We start from the raw sequence: 22,709 nt of genomic DNA, 5'->3' as shown, positions 1-22,709 counted from the left end.
TAGAACCACATGAGGGACACGCCAAGAAGTGGCCTGCTCTGATACCAAGTTGAAAAACAGTCCTAGAAGTAGGGACTGTGTTTGAAACAAAGAAAACTAGCAAGAGAAGATTAGAGAAGAAGAGAGAGCTGCGGCAAGAAGAGTTAGAGGATGAGAGATTCGAACATAACCTCCCTCTAACTCTCTAATACACTTTTATTAAGTTAATATTTTAGTAATTACAAGAGAGGTCCTTAGTTGGACAAGAAATTACAAAAAGAGGAACATAAAAGAGTATGGGCCCAGAATAAGGCCAATTACAGAGAAGAACATAAAGATAACATATAGTAACAGCCTATGACTCATTCGGCCCATCTTCTCTACAGTAAACAAGTCTTTCTCATGGTACAATAAGGTGAAAAGAGCTTTCATACCTAGGACACAAGAAGGAACTCGGTTAATAAGATACACAGCCGTGTGAATTGCATCCCCCCCCCAAAAAATGTATAGAGATATTTGAATTTAGCATAATGCTTCTTGCAACCTCAAAGATGTGTCTGTTCTTTTTCTTAGCTACCCTATTCTGTTGAGGGGTATGAGGACAGGTGCTCTAGTGAATAGCCTCATATTCAAGGAAGTATGAGTTCAATGGTTTAGTGAAGTACTCCTTAGCATTATTAGATCTAAAAGCTTTGATTCTAACCCCAAATTGATTGAAAACCATTTGGTGAAAGGCACATGTTAAAATGGGGACCTCATCACGGGAACGCATAAGATAAACCCAAGGGAAACGAGAATAATCACCAACAAATAACAAGAATACTTGTATCCTCCCATAGCAGTGATATGATATGGTCCCTGTTAGAATGTTAGAATGAAGTCTCTTTGTATGAGTGTTTGGCTGATAAGAGTCTTATTAGCCTATACTTAAGTTAAATTATCCTGTAATTGGGCCTGGGTTAATGGGCCTAAGCCTGTTTAATGTTTTTAAGTTAATTGGGTGACTGATCACTAATCAGGGGCATTCCAGTAAATTCTTGTACCATTGTACTTCATTCAAATATAAATCATTGCTGGTCGATTGAGCAATACAGTTCGACATTTTCTAGCATACCAGTGGTTTTCTTCTTCACTTCTCTACTTTCAATACAGCATTCAGCACACATGGTATCAGAGCTGATTCGAACCTAGGGTTTCAGCCAGCACACAAGCTTCTACTCTCTCTTCTTTTGCTGCTCTTTTCTCATTTCTTCTTCTTCTCTGGGTTGCTGAAAAAAAACAGGGTTGTAAGATAGTAGGTATTTGGCTACTAAGTGAGGTTTGTATAGGACAAACCTAGTTGAGGACTGATTTCTGCAGTCCTAGTCCTAGCCGAAAGGGGGAGAGCTTCCCTACAACAGCAGCTTCGAAGCCCCAGCAGAACCAGCACAGCAAAGTGGTAAACAGCTCCAAGTTCAGGTTGGTTATCAGTCTGAAACCCCTCACGACTTTTGTACCCGAGCTTCTTCAGCTTAAATGAAGTAACCTAGGGGGCTGTCAGCTCTAGATTGCCCAGCACTGAACTCTTTGACCAGTTAAGACTGAAGTCAGCATGTCTTCACTATCCGGAGAAGTTTCCTCCAGGGATATCAGACCTGTCGCAAGGTCACCCAACCTGGAAAACCCTAATCTGCACAGTTTGCAAATCACTAACGTATTGTTGGATGAATATAACTTTAGAGAGTGGTCCGTCTCAGCAAGGCTGTTCATTACCTCTCGTGACCTCAAAGGCTATTTGGATGGAGACAAGAAAGAACCAGATGTTGGCAGTCCTGAATACACCGTGTGGCACAAGGAAAATGCCACAGTCATGTCTTGGTTGCTAGCCTCCATGACTCCTCGGGTGGCCAGAACTGTTCATCATTTCCCTACAGCTGCTAAGATTTGAGAGAAAGTAGAGAAGACATACGGCTAGAAAAAGAACAATGCTAGAATCTACAGGCTGAAAAAGGACATTGCAGCCCTAAGGCAAGGAGATATGTCCATAGCAACATACTTTGCAACACTGGAAGGCCTCTGGGAAGAGCTTGACCATCACTTGATTTTGGACTAGGAAAATGCCAGGGATAAGGAAAGGCATGACAAACAGATTGAGGAGAGCAGGGCCTTCAAGTTTCTAGCTAGACTAGACCCAGTATATGAAGGTATAAGGTCACAGATTCAAGGGAGAGATGAATTACCCGAGATTCACCATGCCTACTACCTAGTGAGGAATGAAGAAGGAGAAAGAATATGCAAGTTGACTCCCAGACACAGTCAACAGAACTATCTGGAGAACATTCAGCCCTGGTCTCCACTAAGAGAAATAGACTTCCAGACAAGAAGTCCCTCAATTGTACTCATTGTGGTAGTGAGAAACACAAAGGAAAAATGTTGGGTCATGTATCCTCATCTGAAGCCAGCTGCTTTGAAAAAGGACAAAAGACAACATAGGGGGCATACAGCAAGTGGGAATCTTGCCACCAACAACAGCAGTGACAAGTCACAGAATACTCCAATAGTGTCCTCTTCCATCACAGGGCAGGTCACCGACTCCTCTGGACCAAGCACCTTGAGCTTCTTGGCTAGTGAGGTAGAGATTGTCAGTCGGGCATTAGCCTGTCTGAAGAATAACCCTTTAGCTTCCACCTCTCTTGCCAAATCAGGTACAATCTCTGCTTTCAGTGCAACTAATTCCATTGATTCCTCCTCGTGGGTGATTGATTCCGGAGCAACTGACCATATGACACATATGTCCTCCTTATTCTCTTCATACCATTTGTTGTCTGGACAGGATAAGTTGAGAGTGGCTGATGGGTCTCTCTCCACCATCTCTGGAAAGGGGGTGGTTGACCTAAGCAAGGGCCTCTCTCTTAAATCTGTCCTACATGTTCCTACTCTTACATCAAATCTTTTGTCTGTTTCAAAACTTACAAAAGGTTTGAACTGCAGTATAACCTTTTTTCCTTCTCATTGTGTCTTTCAGGATAGATTGACGAGGAGAACGATTGAGAGTGGTCGTGAGTATGGGGGCCTCTACTATTTTGATGCAGACATCAACTCAGCCTTACAAGCTTCTGCTACTACTAGTCCAGAAAGTGTGGAGTCAGTAGCTAGGCTGCACTTGTGGCATGCTAGGCTAGGTCATGTGTCCTTTTCTTCTTTAGCAATCTTGTTACCCGAATTGTTTAAGGGAATTCCAAGTCAGAGTCTAATTTGTGATGTGTGTCAGATGTCAAAACAATGTAGAAGTGTGTATCCAACTTCTAGTAATGAAATTCGTGCTCCTTTTGATTTAGTGCATTTTGATGTTTGGGGTCCTTCACCCATTGTCTCCATTGATGGCTTCCGTTACTTTATCAATTTTATTGATCATTATTCTTAGTGTACATGGATTTATTTGTTAAAAGAACAAGATGAAGTGCCACAGATAACTATGGCCTTTTGCAAGATGATTGAAACACAATTTGACAAGGAGATCAAGCAATTCCGGTCAAACAATGCGGTTGAATACTTTGAAAGATCTTTGAACTCATTCATGGAAGATGTAGGCATGTTACACCAATCTTCTTGCGCTAACACCCCTCAGAAAAATGGGGTTGCTAAGCACAAGAACAGGCACCTCTTGGAGACAGCTCGAGCTCTACTCTTCCAACGCAAAGTGCCCAAGCAATATTGGTCTCAAGCTATACTCACTGCATCATACCTGATAAATCGGATGCCATCTAAGGTATTGGGTATGAAGACCCCTTTCTCTGTTTTGTGTCCCGCTCTTCCAGAATTTCCTCTCCCCCCACGAGTTTTTGGTTGTACATGCTTCATACATGTGAAGGATCCAAAAAAAACTAAGCTGGATCCCAAGGCTACAAAGGGAATATTTCTGGGTTACTCTCCTACACAAAAGGGGTACAAGTGTTATGATCCTGTCTCCAGGAGAAAATATGTCACTAGAGATGTAGTTTTTTTTTAGTCTCAACCCTATTTCTAGTATTCTCAGAATCCTCTTCAGGGGGAGACAAATGGGGTGGAAGAGGATTCTCATCCTCCTTTCTTTTTTGCTCCCCTTTCATCACCTTCCACTATTCCTAACTGTGACATTTCGGGTCAATCTAGTGAGGCTCCCACTGTGCCAGTTACATTTCTTGATACAGCAAATGCTCTTGAAGGCTCCAGCAAGCAAGAGAAAGAGATACTTACATACAACAGAAGAAAGTAGGGCCCTCAATCTCATTATTACAACCAATTGAACTTAGATCAATCCGTCTCTACAATCCAAGGTAATTCTGACCCTCACACTTCAGATTTGGATCTTCCTATTGCTAATTGTAAGCCTGCTCGTTCTTGTACTACCTGGCATCCCATAGCTGATTTTGTTTCTTACTCACACTTATCTCCTGCCTATCACTCCTTTGTGTCTGCTCTTTCCTCTGTTCGTGTCCCTTCCAGGTACTCAGAGGCAGCATCTGATCCAAGGTGGAAAGAAGCCATGAATGAAGAGATGAAAGCCCTAGTGAAAGCAAGAACATGGGAATTGGTTGACTTGCCAGAGGGTAAAGGCATTGTTGGGTGCAAGTGGGTATTCACAGTAAAGCACAGGGAAGATGGGTCAATCGAAAGGTATAAGGCTGGACTTATGGCAAAGGGATTTACACAAAAGGAAGGAATTGACTACAAAGAAACCTTTGCCCCAGTAGCAAAGCTCAACACCATCCGGGTCCTACTATCACTAGTAGCAAATTTATCTTGGGAACTTCATCAGCTTGATGTGAAGAATGCCTTCCTAAATGGTGATCTTCGTGAAGAGGTATTCATGGAACCCCCACCAGGCTATGATGTTGGAAAGAAGGTATGTAAACTAAGGAAAGCATTATATGGTTTGAAGCAGTCTCCCCGGGCATGGTTCGAGAGACTTTGTATGGCTATGAAGAAAGTGGGGTACACTCAAAGTAGTGCAGACCACACATTGTTTACAATGAGACAGGATGACAAACTTACAACACTCATTGTTTATGTGGATGGCTTGGTGATCACCGGAAATGACTTGGAAGAGATGAAGAGGCTGAAAGAGTTCTTAGCTTCAGAATTTGAGATCAAAGACCTGGGAAATCTGAGATATTTTCTTGGGATTGAAGTTGCTAGATCAAGAGAAGGAATCTACATATGTCAGCGGAAATATGTGTTAGATCTCCTATAGGAAACAGGCATGATAGGATGCAGGCCAGCAGACACCCCGATAGAACCAAACCATGGACTACAAGAATCAATGGGTGAGGAATACTATGATAAAGAGAGATACAAAAAATTGATAGAAAAGCTGATATACTTATCCCTTACTCGGCCAGACATTGCCTATGCAGTGCATGTTGTCAGTCAATTCATGCACTCGCCAAAGACCCCTCATATGATAGCAGTGGAAAGAATTCTAAGGTACTTAAAGATTTGCCTAGGGAAAGGAATCCTATTCAGGAAAAGCAACAAACTTGAAATTGAAGCCTACACTGATGCAAATTGGGCTGGTTCTATTGGAGACAGGAAATCAACCTCAGGTTACTGTACATTCTTAGGAGGGAACCTGGTCACATGGCGCAGTAACAAGCAGAATGTGGTGGCTAGATCAAGTGCAGAAGCAGAATACCGGGTTATGGCACACGGGGTTGCTAAACTCTTATTGGTTCAGAACTCTTCTTAACGAGCTTGGTATTAAGGCTAAGGGCCCTCTTAGGCTGTATTGTGATAATAAAGCAGCTATCAACATTGCCAACAATCCCGTGCAGCATGACCGGACAAAACATAATGAAATTGACCGACACTTTGTCAGAGAGAGAATTGTTTCAGGAGAACTCTGTGTATCCTATACACCATCTGAGATGCAAATTGCAAATGTATTGACTAAAGGACTGACAGCAACAAAGTTCAGAGACCTACATGGCAAGTTAAACATGGTTGATATCCATGCTTAGCTTGAGGGGGAGTGTTAGAATGTTAGAATGAAGTCTCTTTGTATGAGTTTTCGGTTGATAAGAGTTTTATTAGCCCATACATAAGTTAAATTATCCTGTAACTGGGCTTGGGTTAATGGGCCTAAGCCTGTTTAATGTTTTTAAGTTAACTGGGTGTCCCATCACTAATCAGGGGCATTCCAGTAAATTCTTGTACCATTGTACTTCATTCAAATATAAATCATTGCTGGTCGACTGAGCAGTACAATTCGACATTTTCCAGCATGCCAGTGGTTTTCTTCTTTACTTCTACTTTCAATACAACATTCAGCACAGTCTCCAAACATTAATGTGCACAATTTCGAAAGGAGCAATGCTTCTTTTATTACTCAAAGTATAGATTGATCTACAATGTTTTACCAACTCACAACTTTCACACTTTAAGTTGGACACTTGGACTGATTCAAACAAAGTAGGAAAAAGACTCCTTAAAGAACCAAAAGACAAATGACCTAACCGGTTATGCTAGAGCATAATCTAACTCAAAGTGAGAAACAAAAGACTTTCCAACTCCTTTATTTCTTCCAGGTGGATGCTCAAGCAAGTAGATCCCATTCACCTCATGGCCAATCCTAATCACCTACTTTGTCACCAGATCCTAGAAAACACAATGATAAAGAAAAAAGGTCACTGAACAATTCTGATTTTCAGTAATGCTACTAACAAAAAGTGGGTTACTACTAAGTTTGGTCACATGCAAAGCTGATAATAAGGAAAGTGCAGCAGATACTCTAATGTCACCCTTTCCAAAAATGGAAGCAAGAGAGCCATCAACAATAGAGACCTTATCTATACTAGAGGACAAATGATAAGAAAAAAACGGTGAGGCTAAACTGATCATATGGTCAGAGGCACCCGAATCTACTATCCAAATAAGATCAGTGTTATAGAGACCTTATCTATACTAGAGGACAAATGATAAGAAAAAAACGGTGAGCCTAAACTGATCATATGGTCAGAGGCACCCGAATCTACTATCCAAATAAGATCAGTGTTACTTGGACTTAAGGCATGATAAGCAGTAGCTCTTGTACCTGAGTGAACAAAAGTTGAAGTAGAGGTAGAAGGGCCCGAGGTAGACTGGGATGATCCAGTAATGCCAACTTCATTCTCCAACTATGTCAAGACTGACCTGAAAGCAGCCAAGGCATCCAAGGAGGTAGATCTTGCACCAGTAAAGGGTGAAACATCTGTAGCAGTGGAAACGTTTGCATTTCCCTTCTTATTCTTAATTCTTGAAGGTGCCAATTGAGGATGAAGTTTCCAACAGGTCTCTTTAGTGTGTCTAGGCTTCTTGCAATAGTCACAAATGATCTCCCTTTTTTCTTCTTTCCTTACCTCTCTCTCTCTCCTTGTCACAATAATGCTTCAAATTCATTGCTGCTAAAGATGTTTCGATTTGGGAGTTGTCTCACTATATCATATTCAGAATTCATCCCTAAAATATATCCAAAAATCCTATTTTTTCCCACTAATTTGTTATATGTTTCTGCATCCTTCTAACTTTCCCATTCAATTGTCTCCAAGTGATCAATTTCATGCCATAGAGACTTCAAGGTTGAGAAGTAAATCGAAACAAGTTTCTCTCCTTGTTTCAGATTTGTCGCTTCAACTGTGAAAATAGACAAGTCAAACCAATTTCAGAGATAGAGAAAAGAGAAAGAAGAAGAGAGGAGAAAGAAGTGTCGAACTGAGAAGTCTCAAAGACTCTCCTAGTATATATATATAAAACAAGGTACAAAAACAAATATGCCCCTACTTTAGTATGGGACATGTAACTAACATAATACTTAAGCAGATGATGAAAACACTGAAATACCCTTCCTAGTCAACTCTAACACTCCCCCTTAAGCTGGAGAATGTATATCATATAGTCCCAGCTTATTACATATATAGCTCACTCTTCCCGAACTCAACCCTTTTGTGAACAGGTCTACCCACTGATTACCTATTCTCACATGCTCTGTACTTATGACACCATTAATGACTTTTTCCCTTACAAAATGGCAATCTTCCTCTATGTGCTGCTTAGTCCTCTTTGAAAAACTGGATTGGATGAGATGTGAATTGCAGCTTGGTCGTCATAGTATAGCTTCATGGGTTTGCTTATTGAGAACCTGACTTCCTGCAAAAGATCTTTCAACCAAACTAGTTCACATGTAGTGTGTGCCACGGCCTTGCATTCTACTTCTGCGCTACTCATTGCTACAACAGTTTGCTTCTTTCTCTTCCATGTCACTAGATTTCCTCCAAGAAAGGTGCAATAGCATGTAGTGGATCTCCTATCAGATACTGAGCCTGCCCAATCTACATCTGTATGGCGAATTATTTCGAGACTACCTCCCGGATTGTATAGTAACCCACGACCTGGAGCCCACTTCAAATACCTCACAATTCTAAGAACTACATCCCAGTGAAGAACTGGAGTGCTTTGCATAAATTGGCTTACCACACTAATAGCAAATGAGATATTTGGTCTAGTAACAATTAAGTAATTCAGTTTTCCCATAGCCTTCTATACCTTCCAGGATCATCAAATAATTCACCTATATCACTACCCAACTTCACATTTGGTTCCATGGGAGTTTCAGCTAGCTTAGCACCTAATAGTCATATTTCTTCCAATAGGTCAAGAACATATTTCCTCTAACATAGTTTTATGCCTTGCTTCAATCTAGCGACTTTTATACCCAAGAAATACTTAACTTCCCAAAATCTTTTATCTGAAAGTGATCTTGTAGAACTTTGAGTCTACCAATCCCAAGTCTATCACTGCCAATGATGCTTCGTCCACGTAAACTACTAGAAAGATCTTCCCGGCTTCAAAACCATAGCTAAACACTAAATGTCAACTTGACATTGTCTCATCCCGAAATACTTAACTTCGACCTAGCGACTTCTATACCCAAGAAATACTTTACTTCTCAAGATCTTTTGTCTGAAAGTGATCTTGTAGAATCTTCAGTCTATCAATCCCAAGTCTATCACTGCCAATGATGACTTTGTCCACTTTAACCACTAGCAAGATCTTCCCAGTTTCAAAGTCATAGCTAAACACTGAATGTCAACTTGACATTGTCTTATCTCGAACTCGTTCACTACTTCACTAAATTTTCCAAACCAAGCATGGGGAGATTGTTTGAGCCCATAGGTTTCCTTCTTGAGTTTACACACCTTACCATCCTCCCCGTGAGCAACAAACCCTGGTGGTTGCTCCATGTATACTTCCTCTAGAAGATCACCACGGAGGAAGGCATTTTTAATATCGAGCTGAAACAAAGGCCAATCATTCATGATTGCTAAGGAAATCAATATGTGTACTAAAACAATCTTAGCAACATTGGAAAAGGTTTCCACATAATCTATACCATAAAGTTGAGGATATCCTTTGGCAACTAAATGGGCTTTCAGTTGTTTCACTCTCCCATTTGGTAGATATTTAGCAGTATACACCCATTTACAACCAACAACATGTTTACCTAGGGGAAGATTGGTGAGTTACCACATATGATTGTGATTAAGGGCAAAGAGTTCCTCTTCCATAGCTTTACACCACCTTGGTGAGGTAAGAGCCTCCTAGACATCCTTAGGTGTAGAAAAAGAAGATTGGCAATGGGAAACAGAAAGGTGAGGAATAGAAACATAATTGGATATGGGGTGCAGAGTGGAAGTATACATGGAGGTGGAGACTTGGGTGTGGAAGGACAAGGTCAGAAAGCAACTTGGGTGTGGAAGAAACTAGATCTGTAGACAGAGTAGAAGCTGGAGGAGGTGTTGGTCTTTGTTGGTGAGTATACACTTAACTGATTGGTGGCCTTTCAATATGATCCTTCATTGGAGGAGGTGGAGACTCAAATCACAATGGGAACAACAGGAATAGGATTATCAACTGGAAGAGGAAGAGGAACCTCTTTGGGAGAAAGAAATATCAAGACCTGAGAAGTACAACATAGTCTCAAAGAATGTAACATCAGGACAGATAAATGACTTCCGAGTAATGTGATTGTAGCATTTATACCCTTTCTGAGTCCTAGAGTAGCCAAGAAAGATACACTTAATGGAGCGTGCATACAACTTGTCTAGACCAAGACCAAGATTTTGAACAAAGCATACACACCCGAAGATCCTAGGAGTCAAGGGATATGGAGACAAAGTGGGAAAAACCAAGCCCGAGCCCAACCTATGAACAAGTCTACTAATATCATGTCTTCCTAGCATCATAGATTTTCCTATACTTAATATATATACATAAGTTTATAATCAAGTAATGGGAGATATTAAATATAATTGAGTTACTAATAAATTTCTTTCATATTTTATTATCAAAAAAAAATGAAAAACTTGGAGCTTCTGGGATTGGACGAGTGATAAGAAATCATGAATGTATTGTTCTGCATATTTCATTGGACCTGCCACAGATAACATCTCTCTAAAACCTCTTGTAGTAAGGAATGGGGTTCCAAAGGAATCTTTACTTTGGGGTGTTCTTGGTGTAAGGAAACCCCTGTAGTACTTTTTCCCTGTTTTATTTTCCAGTTGGCTGTGGTCAGGTTTCTGCTGTAGATCACCACCTCTTTCAGTTCCTGTGTATATATTTCCTTATGTTTTCTTTCTACTTCAATTGAACCCTATTTTCTATTGCTTAAAGAAAAAAATGTAAGTAGTTCTGCAGTTCACCTCAATTTCTCAGAGAAGCAGTTCTTTTTATAGCATAAAGCATTTGCAGAATAGATCTATCATCTAAAACATTGAATACAGTTAAATATCTGCATGGAATTCTTTATTGTCTTTTTAATGCTGATTTACTTCCCATTTTTTAATAATCAAAACAGAACACAAGTAAAATCTCATTACACATTTTTTCTGCCCTATGATCTTTATGTCTATAGAAATGGTTTTGTAATGTTGTATGCATTATGTCATTTTTATTCTTCTCTCTTGTTGGAAAACCTGTAAAAGAATTTAAATTGAGTAAATATCTCCATGCATTACCTTGAATACTTTTATTTGGCCACCTAATATGCATAAACATTTCTTTTCTTCAGGAAGCTCTCAAGGAAAGTAATAAGTGGTTACCTCCTCCATGGGCAATTGTTGCACTACTGATTCTTGGTTTTAATGAATTCATAATGATTTTGAAGTAATTACCATAACCAAATAGTCGTCTTTTATTTTCAATCTAACACAAGACAATTCTATTTTTTAACTTTCTTTCATGATTCGCTCTTCTGCTGATTAAACAGGAATCCCTTTTACCTCATGGCATTCTTTGTCATTGGCTTACTGGCCAAGGCTCTCTGGGTACAACTTGACATTGCAGGGGAATTCCGCAATGGTGCTGTAAGTATAGAAAAAGCATTTTTATTTTAATTTATACTAATTTCAACATGGAAACTCTTGCTTTGTTGGACCAATCACTTGGACTCTCTTTGACAATCACATACTGCATGCTGATGCTTAATAATGCTTTTAGCTGTTCCACGAAGAACCAGTGTAAATTTGAATTTATTAGCTCTGTCCCACAATAACCATTCTCTTTGTTGTTTTTCCGAGTCTCATAATGTTTATGGGGCTACAAATGTATAGGATCAAATTGTATATAGGTAGATCCAAATTTGATTCGTACAAATTGAATTTTATCCATTGGATTTTGTATCTTATTTGTAACAAATTCAGATAACAATCAAATATTGAATAGCATTAATAAATTAAATTCAAAAACTAAAAAATAACCTAGAAATTGTATAACATGAACAAAATGAATTGAAAATAACTTATTTGAAACTTGAACCTATAACCATTTAGTGAACCAAACCAATTTAACTAATAAATACAATATGAATTTTAAGTATATAAAAGCATAAATATTTAAATCAAATTGAATTGATTTATGCAATAAACTGATAAACAATTATGGGATGGAGGAGATGTTCTCCTATTTTCTGGCATCAATTAGAAGGCAACATTGGAAATACATGTAAAGCAAAGTGAAGGAAAAGATTTAATACCTATTTCACTACAAATGTTTTTTTTTTTTTCATATTAGTTAGTCATTGTGGCACTGGAGTATTTTTTTAGAGTAAACCTTCTTTTTTCCATTGAAACCGCAAGATTGTTGTGTTCTTGAAGTTAAAATTTATTATTCTTTTTGCCGTTTTTTCCCACAAGCAGACAGATTGGGTTCTCAACACCATTTTGTTGTACTTGCAGCTACCAGGTCTACTTTCTATTTCATCAAGGTTTTTCCCTACTGTTATGAACCTTCTGAGAGCACTAGCTGAAGCAGGCCAAGGGGGTCCAACCCCTGAACCACCCAGACAATACCCAGCTCCGGTTTCTCAGAGTTTCCGGAATCAAACACAGACTCAAACTCTTTTGACAGAAACAGTACCTGACTCATCTGTATCATCTAATGTCTCATCAACTGAGAGTGGTTTTGAATACTCAAGTTCACAAATGACACACAGGCGAGTTGGTAACACTGAGGAAGCAACAAATTCATGATCAATGCTATGAAAAAGCTAGATCTGCAGACTGCAGCCAAGGGAGGGAGATGGTAAACGCTCCATTTTAGAAGTCCGTGAAATAGGATCGGAATGTAAACCTTTAATGTGAAATCTGAAAGGGATTCTTTTTTGGGAGACTGCATGCCTTTGCATGTATGTCTTAGGTGGTATATATTTCCTTACGAATTTGCATACAGTTATGTTAATTATATAAGAAAAGAGGCTTTGTTTTAATGTTAGTTTACCTCTTAGGCTCTTAACAAAGAGTGCTGAGACATTGCATCATTCATGGGCTTGTATGCTCGAGAACATGCACTCCAGAAAACAACAGTTTATATCATGACTCATGAGCATACTAACTTCACCAGAATAACGTGTGGTTCAACTAGGGATTGCCAAGAGGTTGGATCCAACTTCCAAGAGTACAAATATGTGAGTCCGGATCTCTTGCTCACACAAACTCTGTCCACGTCTACCCACTTAACATCGCAGTCACACATGGAGAACATTTCATCTTCCTACACAGTATTATATAGGGGGAGATGTTCCCAATTCACGGGGATAACAGGTTGTGAGTAGACATTCCCAATTCACCGGGATAAAATTTTCGTGGGAAGGTAATCCGGAAAATTTAAGTCATTAAATAAATCACATTCTCTTTCATTGAATCCAACATTTATACTTTTGTTTATCATCATTAAATTTCACTAATAAATTCATACACAATAAGTATTAATAGAATAAAATTTTATATTTTTAAATTAAACATATAAATAAAATCACATTTTTCATGTAGGTGGTGGGTAAGTAGTTCAACCATTTGGGTCAAATGGATAATTTCATGATATTATAAATAAACAATACAAATTTAAAAATATAAAAAATAGTTTTGTTTATCATGATTAAATTCCACTAATAAATCCATACACAGTAATTATTAATAGAATAAAATTTTATATTTTTAAAATAAAGCTAGAAAAGAAATCATGTTTTCCATCTAGTTGGGTACTTCAACCATTTGGGTCAAATGGATAATTTCATGATGTCATAAATAAATAATACAAATTTATAAATTCAAAAAAGATAAAATATATATAAAAATTTGAAAAAAAAATAGACACTTCTATTATTATATATTTGTCATATTAAAAAATAAGTATGATACAATATACATAATTTTATTAATAGATATATTAAAAAATTTTATTAATAAATTGATAAACAAAAAACTTTCCAATTCCTTTATTTCTTCTAGGTGGATGCTCAAGCAAGTAGATCACATTCACCTCATGGCCAGTCCCAATCACCTACTTTGTCAACAGATATTAAAAAATACAATGATCAAGGAAAAAGGTCACTAAACAATTCTGATTTTCAATAATGCTACTAACAGAAAATGGGTTAGTACTAAGTTTGGTCACACGTAAAATTGATAATAAGGAAAGTGTAGCAGATACTCTAATGTCACCCTTTCCAAAAATGGGAATAAGAGTGCCATCAACAATAGAGACCTTATCTCTACTAGAGGACAAATGATAAAAAGAAAATGGTGAGGCTAAACTGGTCATATGGTCAGAGGCACCCGAATCTACTATCCAAACAAGATCAGTGTTACTTGGACTTGAGGCATGATAAGTAATAGCTCTTGCACCTAAGTGAGCAAAAGTTGAAGTAGAGGTAGAAGGGCCCGAGGTAGACTAGGATGATCTAGTAATGCCAACTTCATTCTCCAACTATGTCAAGACTGACCTGATAGTAGCCAAGGCATCCAAGGAGGTAGATATTGCTCCAATAGAGGGTGAAACATATATAGCAGTGGAAATATTTGCATTTCCCTTCTTATTCTTAATTCTTGAAGGTGTCAACTGAGGATGAAATTTCCAACAGGTATCTTTAGTGTGTCTAGGCTTCTTGCAATAGTCACAAATGACCTCCCTTTCTTCTTCTTTCCTTACCTCTCTCACTCCTTGTCACCATAATGATTTGATTTCATAGCTACTAAAGATATTTCAATTTGGGAGTTTTGCAGCATAACTTTCCTTCTTCTTTCCACACTATGCACTAAAGAATATGCTTGAGACAAGGAAACACTCTCCCTAGTAAGAAGTTGTTGTCTCACTATACCATATTCAGAATTCAGCCCTAAAAGAAATCCAAAAACCCAATTTTTTTAACCAATTTGTTATATGTTTCTACATCCATCTGACTTTCCCATTCAATTGTCTCCAAGTGATCAGTTTCATGCCATAGAGACTTCAAGGTTGAGAAGTAAATTAACACAAGTTTCTCTCATTGTTTCAAATTTGTCACTTCAACTGTGAAAATAGATCAGTCGAACCAATTTCAGCGATAGAGAAGAGAGAAAGAGAGAATGAGAGAAAGATGAAGAGAGGAGAAAGAAGTGTCAAACTGAGAAGTCTCAAAGACTCTCCCAGCCAACTATATATATAGTCATGAAACGAGTCCTAGTGATTTAAGTTCTTCATTTTCCTTCATGCAAGGTATTCTACATTCTCAAGGTAGAATTATTGCTTGATCTCTCACTTGAAATCGGCCTAGGTGTTGAGGGTACGTGTGTTGCATTCCATGTCCTAACAACACCTACGCTACCATAGCATTGCAATATCATTTAATTACATTGTTGTCGTACATACCTGAATTTCATTATCATGGATGCTAGTAGTGGAGAAATATTGTTCAAGTTGCCACAATAAGTTGTTAAGTTCCTGAGCATCATGGGCCCTCGAGTAGGAGTCATAGTAGATGAGGCAGTGAAGTTGGCCATTGCCCTTTTTACGAGTGTTAGCTTGTCCCTCATCTCATCCAGTTGCACTTGGAATCGGTCCATCATGCCCTAAAGGTTGTATTAGGAAGGCCCCGCATCCGAGCATTGTAAGGTGGAATGGATCTCTTTGAAGGCGCCATTGAATCGTCCTTATAGCTCCACCACTGCAATCTCAATGGTCTCCATGTTGAGGTGGAGTTCCTTGACCTAGCCTTAGGTCTCACCTACTCACCTCATAATATAGGATACACATGTCCATGCTTGCTAGTTGGCCAAGTGATTTGTCACGCTTTCTAGTTTTAGTTTTGTGGCCCTTTGGGGCTTGTGTTTTGGAGGGTTCATCGATTGGTGCCCCATTGGGTTGTGGGCTTGGGACAACCCATGTGAGATCTCGTCGGTGATGTCATGGTGGCTCTTCATTGTGTGTGCAATAAGGGTTGGTTGACAGGGTCCAATATGTATAGGAGTTCTTGGATCTAATACCAAATGTCATGAAGAATGTTGATGAGGCCTTGTGCAGTACTCGATGTGCGTTGAGTAAGCCTATGAGACAAGCAACAATACAAGAAAAGGCAATAAGATGGCATACAAATTAGTCAAGAGGCATTTTATATTGTATTAAATGATGGCAAGTGCAAGTACACTAGTTTGTATTGAGGGGACCTCGTGCTTAAGCTTTACATGGTATTGGCAACACTCAACTACCTACCTCCCCTCAAAGAGTAAATTAAGCTTTTGGGGGAGTGATAGAAGGATACATCAAAGTATTGAACATTCGTACTAGTAATTATAATTATGCCATTGGCATTCTCCCAATACAAAATACATGTATAGCACCACCCAAGACACTGTACACTTGTTAGCACTCAAAAGGCATGTCGTTGAAATAGTGATGGCACTTGATAGCTGGTGCGCCCAAGATGCGTCATCAAACCTGGGACACCAGTTTAATAATTTATATTTTTACAATCCTCAAAACTAAATAAAGAATGTAGTTTAGTGGTGAGGAAGGGGTCAATCCTCAAGGAAGCAAGGTTAAAAATTATTATTTTGTTACTGACAAATAAGAAAAAGAAAACTAAATTGGGATATGCAGAAAATAAGAAAATAAAATTTATTAAAGCTGAAATTAAATACTTAGAATTGAAAAAAGACAAGAAATAAAATTCAAAAATTAAATAAAAATAAAATTAATAAGAAAATAAATAAAAATATGTTGAAATTCGGATCCAGTGGCAGTAGCTTTACTAAAAGACAAACTGCAAGCCGTTCCTCCTCCGTTCAACCCTCGAACCCCTTGAGACACCATAGCCTTGAATTGGGTGAATTCAGATCTACAAAAGACAAAGAAAAATAGAAATTAAATCAAACCAAAATCGAAAATTGCAAAAATTAAATTACTAGAAAAACTGAATAACAAAAAGAAAAAAAAATAAAAAAAATAAAAATAGTGGATCAGCTCTAGTGACGACAATTGAAGGTTGGACAAACTGCTTGCAGGAGCCCCTCTTGACAAGAACTGGGTGTCCTCATTCTTGTAACCCTTGAACCCCTTAAGAAGCCTTGGCCTTGTGAACATGGCTAACCAACCCCTTCTCTAGGGTCCTTGGGGTCCTTTTTATAGAGAAGGGTGAACAAAACTAGGGCTAGAGAGAAAGAGAAGGGCGGCTAGTGGATTTATGCAGAAAATGGGCGCCGCTAGGGTTTAGGAATGGAGGGTTAGGATTAAACTAGAGCGATCCTATGGCTATAGTGAAAAGGAGAGGATGCCTATGGAGGGTTGGGATTTAAGCTCCTAGGATTGAATGGTGGAGATTTGGGTGCCTAGGGCTGAAAGGTGGAGATTAAAAGGAGTGGGTGGCACCCTAGTGTTAGAATGCAAGGTGAAGATCTATGGGTATGAGTGGTTGCTAAGACTTTGATGGTTGAGATTAGATGTTAGGGAGGAGTGGAAGGTGAAGATTTAGTAGTTAGGAGCGGCTAGGGTTTGTTAGTGGTGAAAAGAATGAGTGGAGAGGCGCCCTATGGTTTGTTAAGGAAATGGGAGTATGCTAATATAGTAGGAGGGGTGCCTTTTTGGGTTTAGCAGATAGGAGGCGCCCTCCTGTGCTCAATTTTTCATAGAAACATCCCTTCTCTCAGTTAGAATTCTCACAATCTTCCCAAAATCTGCGGAAAATTCTATAAATTTCCCAATTTTTACCTAGAATTTACACAAGGACCCTTAGAGGTCACAACATTGAGTTTAATTGGAAAGTGGTACAAATTAGTCAATCTAAGGTCTAAAAGACCCGTAAAATGATGCCCTTAGAGGTCAAAATACAAAGTCATCACACCCCCCAACTTAACCATTGCTAGTCCCTTAGCAATGTAGCCTTAAAATTACACTGACTAAAGAGATCATTCCCATTGCAAGATCATCCCTGACAAAACTAGCCAAGTATCATGATTCCAAAATTCTCAAACTTTGTATAAATCAGTATTGGGTTTAAGGGGTAAAACCGTCCTGCTTTGAACATTACATAAACTTGGCTTTAAAATCTTATACACCCTTCCATTTATAGACTATCTCGATAAGCTAGGATTGATTTTTAAAACCAAACGAGTATTCTTCTTATCATTTCTGCCAGTGGATTTCTACCTCTGAACTTGATATGCACACACATTTTTATTGCTACCTTCTACCATTTGACGCGAATCTCGACACTTGACTTAGGTGAAGAGACCCTGTTACTAAGTGTTAGGTAAGTGTCTTTGGCATTCCCTTTCCCGTTTGACGTGAATCTCGACACTTAACTCAAGTGAAGAGACCTAGTTACTAAGTCTAGGGTGTCCATTGACCTTTTATTCTCTTTCTCTTTTTTTTTTTTTTTTTTTTTTTTGCTATGTGTAAAATTCAGCACTGTTCGGGATAGTCCACTATCTCTATTAACCTGAAGAATTTTTCTTCTAATTTCTCAATATTTCTCTTCTTATCTTTACAGGGGAAAACTTGGAAGTATTTTCAACTTCTAAATAATTTCGACAACATTCAAACAAGACCAATTTAACTCCTGTCACTTGCTACCGATCTCTACAAAATTCAATATTCTTTTATCGGTTTCCTCAACTTTTTCTATTTGGGAATCTCTTTTAATGGAAAAAAAATTAAAAATTTCAGTAAAATTTTAATTCTACATATTTAAAGGCTTAGTTTCTCAAATTTTTTTATTTAAATTTTTTTCTCAATTTTTCAAAATTTTCTCTCTTTCCTTACCCCTCAACTTAAATGCCATTGCCCCCAATGGCATGACTAGAATGATGCAAAAGGGACTTGGGCCAAAGGGAACAATCAAGAGGTAAGGATTCAACAAGGGTTCAGGATTTGCCAACTGAATTCTGAAACTTATTAAAAAAAAAAGATAAACTCTGATAAGACAACTAAAATAAAACTCCGTTGGATTGCCTCCCAACCAATGCTAAGTTTAACGCCTTCAACTAGACGCATTCACTCACTTCTCATATCTACACTTCCAAACTAACTTTCTTCTAAACACAGACAGAGCTCAGATTGGGCTAACCAAAGGATAGACAAGGCATCTATAAGGTCGTCCACTACATCTACCTTGAACTCATCTTCCCCTAGGTTTGGATACTTAGTGGCACTAAATACATTTAATCGAACTTTCTACTCCCCAAATGAAATGTCCATTTCTCCCAATTTATAGTTGATGTTTGCATTGCCAGTTGCTAAAAATGGACGTCCTAAGATTATTGGGTTACGGTTCAATTCCTCGGTTGGGGTCATGTCTAGAATGATAAAATCCAATAGGAAGTAACAATCCTCTACTCTGACAATGACGTCTTCAATAACACCTCGAGGAGTCTTGACTAACCGATTAACGAGTTGCAGAATTGCCGGGGTAGGTTTTAACTTGCCGATTCTGAACCTTTCATAAATAATAGAGGAGAACAGATTTACATTGGCCCCAAGGTCCAATAGGGGCTGATTAAAAATGATTCCAAAGATGACACAACTTATTAGAGGAGCACTAGGTCTTTCATTTTTTGGGGGAGTTGGTTTAGGAGAACCACACTAACATCTGCTGAGAGCATCACTTTTTGTGGGGCCGATCGTGGCTCCCTCTTTTGAGTACACAATTCTTTCAAAAACTTGGCGTAGGTCGCGACATGTTGGATCGCGCCAAGGAGAGGGATGCTAATATGGACTTGATTGAATAACTCCTTGATCTCCTCTTTGCGAGTCTCTTTCATCTTTCACAATGGCCCGACTGTGAGTGCGGTTGGAAAGGGAACTATAGGTCGTTTCACTATAGGTTCTTCTAAATTTTCCTTTCCTTTTTCTCCGCTCCAAAATTATGGTCTTCTTACTCCTTTTCTTCTTCATTGATGCTTTCAAATTTCTTTTTCTCATACGGGTCCTTTAAAATCCTCCCACTCCTTAAGGTCATAATAGCTTTGGCATTTTCAAACTGAGGGTTTTTTGGAGGTGGTTGAACTTGCTGTGGAGAAAAATCCGGTGCCTGATTTCTAGGATTCGCAATCGGTTTGACTCGATAGTTGTCCTACTTCTCTCCTCACATTGGCTTCAGCTAGCTGTCCTACTTGGCTCTCTAATCTAGCGTTGAACAGCTAATGAGTTAAAATCAACTGTTGAAGTTGCATGAATTTGTCATCAACTATACTGGTCTAAGAAGGTTCTGGGTAAACCTGATAAGGTCGGATTGGCTGGTTCCTAGGGTAACTCTACTGGAATTGGCTTTGTACTTGTAGCCTCTAAAAATGCTAGGCCATGGAGTTAGAGATAGATGGTATTGCTGGACTGTGTGTTAGGTTGATGTGCCTTCCAAGAAAAGTTAAGGGTGATTTCTCCACCTAGGGTTGTAAGTATTTGATAATGGGTCATTATTAGGCCTCGAGAAACTCTAGGTTGCTTGAACTTGTTCTTGGATAAACGGCGGAAACTGGGCCACCGTTGGACAATCATCAACATGGTGGGTCGGGCTTGCACAGATGGAACATGTTGGGTAGGATGACAAGGTTGGGTATGGGCCAATTTGTTGACGAAATGCAAGGACTTGATCAAGTCTTTGGGCCATCCCATTAATCTTATCCAATTGTTGAGACACATGGCACCAATCTATCAGTGGCTTAGGTTGGAAGCAGTTTCTCATTCCACAAACTCCGGCCATTGAATTCATCTTATTTTATTTTATTTTATTTTTGATTAAGCACAAACAGGTAAAACACATGACCTAGGGGTTAAACTAAAGTTTCCTAAACTAGTAGTTCAACCAATGTGAATCCTTTTAAGTTCACTTAGAATTACACCACTTCCTTTGGTTAGCCAAGTAAGAGGTGGGAATGTGGGAGGCTCCCCTTGCTCTCACAAGGACGTAATTAAGTAACCACAAAATCCACTTAGGCTTAGTCGGTTAACATCTTTCCTTAAACACCAACCACCGGTTATGGAAAGTAATTACAAGCTTCCCTAAAATTCATCACACTTTTGAACCAAATGTATAGATCCTCATAAAGGATCTTGCTATCCAAATTTTAAATTAAGGTTTAGGGTGAACCACACATGAAAGGGTGGTGGTTTTTGGGCCAAGGAAGGGTGATGAAATTCCCACCTTATCTTATTTAAATTAGATTGCCCTTAAATGGATTAACGAAAAAACACATCTATTAATCCTAAATATGAAATCGCACCTGCTGAAATCAAAAATAAAAATAACAGAAATCACTATTCTTAAAACTAAAATTGCACCAAGCAAGAAAAATTAAAGACATGAAAAAAAAATACAAGAATAATTAATTTTGAAATGAACAAAAAAAAAAAAAACTCATGCGAATACAGAAATAAACAGATAACTAACTAGATCTAAAGGAGAAACAAAATAAAAAAATATAGCCGAATCTATTAAGAAATAAAAATAAAAATAAATAACCAAAGATTCAAAAACACTAATCTACCAAGATAAATTTGAAAATAAAGAGAAAAATCAGAAATAAGTTGGGATGACCACACCTAAATCACTACCCAATATTTTCTTTTTTTTTTGTGCACAATTTGGTAGTGTTCCGACACCCCACCTTCGGTTGCTATGTCCTATGAAAACAAAGAAGAATTATGAGAGTTTTATTTCCAATGATCAGAAAACTAATGAAATAAAAAAATAATGTAAACAGATCCAAAACAAAGAAATAAAAATTTTCAATCTGTTGCTTCTCCGGGAACGGCGTCAAAAACGTGGTACACCTGGGATGCGTCGTCAAACACTCGAGACACCAGTTTAATAATTTATATTTTTCCAATCCTCAAAACTAGATAAAGAATGTAGTTTGGTGGTGAGGAAGGGGTCGAATCCTTAGGAAAGCAAGGTTAAAAATTATTATTTTGTTTCAAACAAATAAGAAAAAGAAAACAAATTTGGGATTTTGTAGAAAATAAGAAAATTTAATTTATTAAAGCTAAAATAAAATATTCAGAATTGAAAAAGACAAGAAATTAAATTTAGAAATTAAATAAAACTGAAATTAAAAAGAAAATAAATAAAAATATGCTGAAATTCGGATCCAGTGGCAGTAGCTTTCCAGGAAGACAAACTACAAGTCGTTCCTCCTCCTTTCAGCCCTCGAACCCCTTGAGACACCTTAGCCTTGAACTGGACGAATTCATATATGCAAAAGACAAAGAAAAACAGAAATTAAATCAAACCAAAATAAAAAATTGCAGAAATTAAATTGCTAGAAAAACTGAATAACAAAAAGAAAGAAAAATAGAACAAAATAAAAATGGTGGATCAACTCTAGTGGCAACAGTTGCAGGTTGGACAAATTGCTTGCAAGAACCCCTCCTGACAAAAACTAGGTGTCCTCCTTCCTGTAACCCCTTGAACCCCTCAAGAAGCCTTGGCCTTGTGAACAGGGCTAACCAACCCTTTCTCTAGGGCCCTTGGGGTCCTTTTTATAGAGAAGGGTGGACAAAACTGAGATTAGAGAGAAAGAGAGGGGTGGCTAGTGGGTTTATGCAAAAAATGGGTGCCCTTAGGGTTTAGGAATGGAGGGTTAGGATTAAACAAGAGGAATCCTACGGTTAGAGTGAAAAAGAGAGGGTGCCTATAAGTATGGAGGGATGGGATTTAAGCTCCTAGGATTGAATGGTGGAGATTTGGGCACCTAGGGCTGAAAGGTGCAGATTAAAGGGAGTGGGTGGCACCCTAGGGTTAGAATACTAAAGAGAGTGAGAGGTTGCTAAGGCTTGGATGCAAGACTTGTAGTTGCATATGAACCACCTGTATGTGCAAAGGAAGTGGTGTAGTTGGCTCCTGATGGACAGCTAGAGCTAGGTGTAGTTTGCCGAAAGCATCATTTTTTGTGGGGCCGATTGTGGCTCCATCATTTGAATACACATCTCTT

The 22,709-nt window shown here is 38.4% G+C and overlaps 1 protein-coding gene across 2 annotated transcripts in view; it reads left to right on the top strand.

Moving 5' to 3' along the window:
- LOC148846352 (protein ROOT HAIR DEFECTIVE 3 homolog 2-like) overlaps window positions 1-12,736 on the top strand; it is a 112,737-nt gene extending 100,001 nt beyond the window's left edge. For both annotated transcript variants that reach the window (XM_088953512.1, XM_088953513.1), the window contains 3 exons: window positions 11,042-11,136; window positions 11,240-11,336; window positions 12,207-12,736. In XM_088953512.1, coding sequence (XP_088809638.1) covers window positions 11,042-11,136; window positions 11,240-11,336; window positions 12,207-12,500 — 486 coding nt within the window. In that variant the 3' untranslated portion in view covers window positions 12,501-12,736. The remainder of the gene's footprint in view (window positions 1-11,041; window positions 11,137-11,239; window positions 11,337-12,206) is intronic.
- Window positions 12,737-22,709: the final 9,973 nt, after the last annotated feature.

This window comes from Nelumbo lutea, chromosome 7 (assembly GCF_056320005.1).
Source record: "Nelumbo lutea isolate HS-2025 chromosome 7, American lotus-T2T, whole genome shotgun sequence".
Lineage (NCBI taxonomy): Eukaryota > Viridiplantae > Streptophyta > Magnoliopsida > Proteales > Nelumbonaceae > Nelumbo > Nelumbo lutea.
Note: the sequence above shows the minus strand (reverse complement) of the source record. Positions and strands in the feature narration are given on the sequence as shown.